Source organism: Chenopodium quinoa, unplaced genomic scaffold (genome assembly GCF_001683475.1).
Source record: "Chenopodium quinoa cultivar QQ74 unplaced genomic scaffold, ASM168347v1, whole genome shotgun sequence".
Lineage (NCBI taxonomy): Eukaryota > Viridiplantae > Streptophyta > Magnoliopsida > Caryophyllales > Amaranthaceae > Chenopodium > Chenopodium quinoa.
In genome coordinates, this window is record NW_018742959.1 from 2,083,216 (window position 1) to 2,088,961 (window position 5,746).

Genomic DNA, 5,746 nt, shown 5'->3' on the forward strand with positions numbered 1-5,746 from the left:
GACCCTAGGCATGATACTAACAAGATTAATAAAAAACTCTAGCATGTCACTAAACATTAAAAAATCAAAGCTTTAACCCTAACATGATACTAACATGCTATTAGGAAAAAAAATAGGAAGCATCGCAGGAATCATAATTGACATTATATTATTTACCCTAAACATGATACTAGGAACTTATTGTTGTCATTCAAAACATCAAGCATCCTAACATGATACTAGGAATTATAATAACAACCTAAGCATGATTTCTATATCATAATATCAATGCAAACAATTAAAGCACTTACTTGGATGGCTCGTATCTCTTTCTAATAACAAAATACACGCGTTAGTAACTTCAAGGAAAATAATAAACAAAAAATTAAATTAAATAATTGAAAGAGATATTTGGGACCAAACCCTCATAAATATCAAACCTTTCACGTCTAGGGCGAAGGCAAATTCGAACTTGGCTATGTGTGTCTAGTGCTAATGTATGAGGAATTGTGTTTGTAAAAGGGTTGGTTTAGAAAGAGAGAGAGAATCAAAAATTTCTTGATGAGAGTTGATGATTGAAAAAGGGGAGATATCACCTCTATTTATAAAGAAAACAGAGGGTCGAAGAATAAGAAAAGAATATGAATTCGAATCGAAATAAAACTCGATGGACAGCAGTTTTTGCAGATTTTGTTTTTATCATATCTTTTGATCCAGAAGTCCAAATAAGGCATATAATATGTCGTTGGAAATCTCTTAAAGTCTACTTTCCAACCCAATTAGAATCAGATTAAAATATGTTGTTGATAAAAAGATATGGCCGAAATATTAGGACAGTGTCAGTTTTGGATAGAGTTTCATATCTTATTCATATTTTTTTCGTTATAACTTGGATTTAATATTATAATTTATCTTTGGAAAGATAATTTCAAGATCTATCCAACCATATAAAATTTGGATAAAGATTATGAGGCACGAAAATAAAATATGACTGTCTTTCAACATCTTTAAATTCGAATAGAATTATGATTTAAGAAAAAGGAAAGTTTTAAAAAAGGAAAGTTTTTATTTAACTCAAATTCTTTAATCTTATCTTTTCAAAAAGGATAATTAAGATCTTTTAAAAACTAATAGAAGCTTCTAATTAATCCTAATTAGTTTAGGAATAGGATTAAACCTTTGGACCCTCCACATGATCACTGGGCCGTAGGTAAAATCCGGTTTGGGCCCAGTTTAGTATTTTGGCCATAATTTCCTCATTATTCATCGGAATTGGGCTTATAACATATCGTTGGAAAGGTCTTTTCAAGAACCATCCAACTAAACCACTATTGGACCCATATCATGGACACAACTAAACTGGAATGCACGTTTTTCAAAAATAAGGTAAGTAAAGAAATATTTTCAAAAACAGAAAGAAGTGATATTTCAATAAAAACATCCTCATCACTAGACTTTTCACACTTTTTCTTTGTTTGATAATCAAATGAAATGAAAGGTATTCATCACTGGGTTTGGTTTTGAGGAGATACATTTGGGTGTCTACACTTACCCTAACTTTTTAAATTTTTATGATCCATATAATCATAGCTTTTATCTTTCTCAAATCATAGGCTTTCAACTTGAATCATCCATGTCTACTATAATAATTGAATCCCCTAAAGGTGAAAAAGCAGCTGCTCTCACTTAATGGTATGCTACTTAGCATATATCTCTTAAATGAACTAATAACAAATATCTAAGCTTCATTCACGCTAATGAAATCTCTCAATAACAGGGCAAGAAATCATCGTACTGTTCTTATTAAACATCATAATAGAGTTACAGCTGCATGGAATCCACCTGCAGAAAGAACTTTGACAACAATAGCTCACATCAAAACCAAAAAGGTAGACTTATATTGTAAAGCATTGCTATGCAGCCACTATATACTATGCATTGTTTTAGGTTACTAGCTTTGAGATAGTTTATGCTTATATGCTTTTAAAGTCAGGACATTAAATGCCGAGATTATGCTAATATTTATATTGATAATGCAGGCTGCAAAAACCCTTCCACAAGAGATTTAGTGGCTTAGAGTTACAACATCAGATAATCAATACGACATACTTAGAACATACATAAGGTGTTCTTACTATGGAAGGCGAACACATCTACCAATTGGAGCAGTTTATGAATGTGTAGCTTGTGAGAGAAATGAAGTATCTGCTACATACCGGTACAAACCACCAACAAATTACCTTAAATAAGAAAAACAATATATCCTAAGAACTTAACTAACACAAATTCTTCAAAATTTGCAGAGCTACTATAACTTTCACTGCTTCAGATGGAATAGGAGCACTGTAGCTTACTACATTCACTGAAAACTCAGTCCCACTGCTTGGCATGTCAGCTGCAGATATCTACCATATGAAGGCACTGGTAAATAGTCCACAACTCTGACTTTAAATCAATAGTTGTTTGTCTGTGTTATTGCTTCTCAATTTCACACAACATATCTGCTGCTACAATGCTACATTCCTGTATTTCAACTACCCAAACAAGCTACCATTTAATATTAGCAAAATTGGTTTGACATTATTAAATTAAGTTTCACATAATTAGCTTTCATTTTCACTTAAAATCTATCCATGTTTCAGGATGATACTACCAAGTTCAGCCAAATAGCTAATAGGCTACGTAGTACATACTTCTTGCTTAAGATTGGGCCTACAATTGCTCTAGAGCAGAACAAAGTGCTGCAATGGGGCATAAAAGGTGTGGAGATGGAAGACACTATCACAACTGATGATGCAGGGACTACTTCTGTACCTGTTCCTACAGGGTCTGGTTCTAAAAGAACATGAACAAAAGGCGATACAAAAGGGGGTGAAACTAAGGAGGACTCTACATGTGCAGCCAAACATGGGCAAAACATCAGCAAGACCATAAAAAAAAAAAGAAACAGTTGAAGCTTACGACTTATCAATCTTCAGCCAAGAAGAAGAGGATGCTTGCTTATTGGTAGAATCAATGGTTGCAGCACAGAAAGCAACTCAATCAACCACAGAAGATTCTGGATCCAAAAGGAAAAGACTCGATTCTAGTGATGAATCTGAAACTGCTACACCAGAAAAAGATGTCCTTAAACAACAAGTGGAGTCAACAATCAAGGCTGCAAGCATCATGAAAGAGAAAGAAAGCACTCCAGGCTATTGTGCAGTACTTAAGGGTAAAGATGTTGCCTGCGACATAGACACCATTTCAGCTGAAGCAACGGTAACAGTAAACCAGGAAAAGGACATCAAACGACGAGCCCTCGTGTTAGAGGATGACACCTCTAATGAGCTTTAGGGAAAAAAACAGTCCGGACAGATCGGTTGGGTAACAGCTTCACTTATTGAATCTTTTTCTATGTACATACCTATTAAGGGTATGCGTAAGTATTATGTATCATGTGGCTATTATAAAAGACAAGTATGATCAGCCTGCTTGTCTTAGAATAATACCACATATATAAGAACAATATCAGTTATGGTTAAAGCTTTTGAAGCCTATGGTCTTGGAAAGGAACAAGCCTTGTAAAAATACTTGTTCCTATACAACACCAACTGCTAAAGTGTCAGCTTTGACACGCGATATAATCAAGCTAGCTTTTGTTGTCTGATTGGTTAGATAAGCCACGGAACCAATCAGACATAATGAACTTATATAGGAACAAGTCTACTATAGCACTTGTTCTCATATAAGACTGCATCCTAACATAATCTTTTGCTATCTACTTGATTGGTACTGTGTATCTAGAATATTAAAAGAATTAGGCTTTGTGTTCCTGTTATTGTAATCAGTAGTTGTCTACTTATGATATCAGGATAATGTGATGTGTTATTATGGCTAAATATTTTCATCTATCTCCTTTATCTTACTTTGGGAATCATATAACTTATAGGCTATTATTCTTTACCGCATTTATCCAAATCTTCGACCCAACATTGATTGATCAGTACCAACATAAGCCAAAATCTTTGAAACAAAACATAGGCATTATAAATGACACACAACAATTTAAAACAAAGCATAAAATATAACAATAACCCTTGACGACTAATTACATAGATAGAAGATTCATAAACCATAGATAATGTCATATTTCAATAATTACAAGATCCTATTTTCCAAACTACTTGCACACATAAACAAAATATTTATTGTTCTGAATTTTCTTCCATAACCTAACACCCAAAAAAAAAAACAAAAAAAAAAAAAAAAAAAAAAAAAAAAAACAAAGTAGATTTCCATACCAGAATCTAACACCCCAAATAACTCTAATAGTCTATAAATTTATACTACCATATATAGACTTCAGCCCAAAAAAACCTACAACAGCAAACAAAATGCTTCTCCTAAACTAAGTTTCCCACACCAGGGTTTCAATCAGAAATTCTCATAGCAAACATAGATGAATCTTCACTTGTTACTTGACTTCTTTCATTGTTGTTCCCAAAATCAGAAGACAACCCACTATCATCATCATCATAATAATCATCACTGCCTGATTCAACTGATACATCTGATTCTACAACCAATTCTTTCTCACTCTTAGTTTCTGAATCAGAATCTGCATCACTTTTAGCATCTTCATCGGTTTCCTCATCTTCCTCCGTCTCATCATCTTCCTCAGTCTCATCATCGTCCTCCGTCTCATCATCTTCCTTTTCCCCATCTTTCTCAGCTATATCCTCCTTTTCTTTCTCTTTTGCCTCACCACCTTCCTTCTCGCCATCTTTTTCAGCCTCATCCTCCTGTTTCTCTTCTGCCTCGCCTCCTTTATTAGTCTTTTTTTCATCATCGTCGTTATCTGTGTCAACGATAATGACAGGCCATTCTCCACAGTCATTCTTTTCGACTTCTCGCTTTCTTTTTCTGCTGGGTTCTCCTTTTTCTTTTCTACTCTTAGTTTTTGACATACCTTGCTGCAAAACCTCTAAGTGAATGTTCATCTTCTTCTTCATATCTGTGACATACTCAAGAAAGCTTGCAACATTTTCTTCAGGAGACTTCGACACATTAGGCCTCCAGATTCTAGGTGCGAATACTTTTCCAGAGGTGGCAGTACTATCCGTGCTACCCATTGTTGTTGGCAAGAAATTAAAATGAAAACGCTTTGAGAAAAAAAAATGGAAAGACAAAAGAGACAATGAAAGACGGAATAGCAGAGCAAAGCATGTAATATACACCACGCAAAAGACCTTACCCAATTGACCAATCCAAATCAATTCTTAAGCAATTATGACAAAATCTAAAAAGAATATAAAACTCATCAGTTACAAAGTACACCTTTCCAACTTCTTCACATCAAAATGTCCTGTTCCGTAACTGTACATACATTAAAATATTCTATAAATAGAAATCGACTTTTTGTAAATTCCCTTATATGCATAGTATATATACACACGTGTATTGCTCGTGTTGTCTAAGTTTAATTTTTATCACTATTTAACATGAATATAACTAATTTAAAATACAAAATTACACCCAACCCCACAAAATTAAAACGATTTAGAACTCGGCACTTTCATAATCAATAAAACTCGCTATATACTAATCTTTAGACGAACAGATATAACCAAATTACTAAGCTCGTATTTATCAAAAGTTACATATTGCGAGAACAGCACATATCATAATTGAATCTACCTAACAATCTAGATTTTAATATGATCTAATAATTAGTATCCAATACAAAATCAAATACTACTATACACATAAATTTAGCAATATCATT

The 5,746-nt window shown here is 33.6% G+C and overlaps 1 protein-coding gene across 1 annotated transcript; it reads right to left on the reverse strand.

Annotated features, from left to right (window-relative positions):
- Nucleotides 1–4,391: 4,391 nt before the first annotated feature.
- LOC110728771 (nucleolar transcription factor 1-like) lies at nt 4,392–5,093 on the reverse strand. The gene has a single exon (XM_021908421.1). The coding sequence runs from the start codon at nt 5,091–5,093 to the stop codon at nt 4,392–4,394; it is 702 nt and encodes a 233-aa protein (XP_021764113.1).
- Nucleotides 5,094–5,746: the final 653 nt, after the last annotated feature.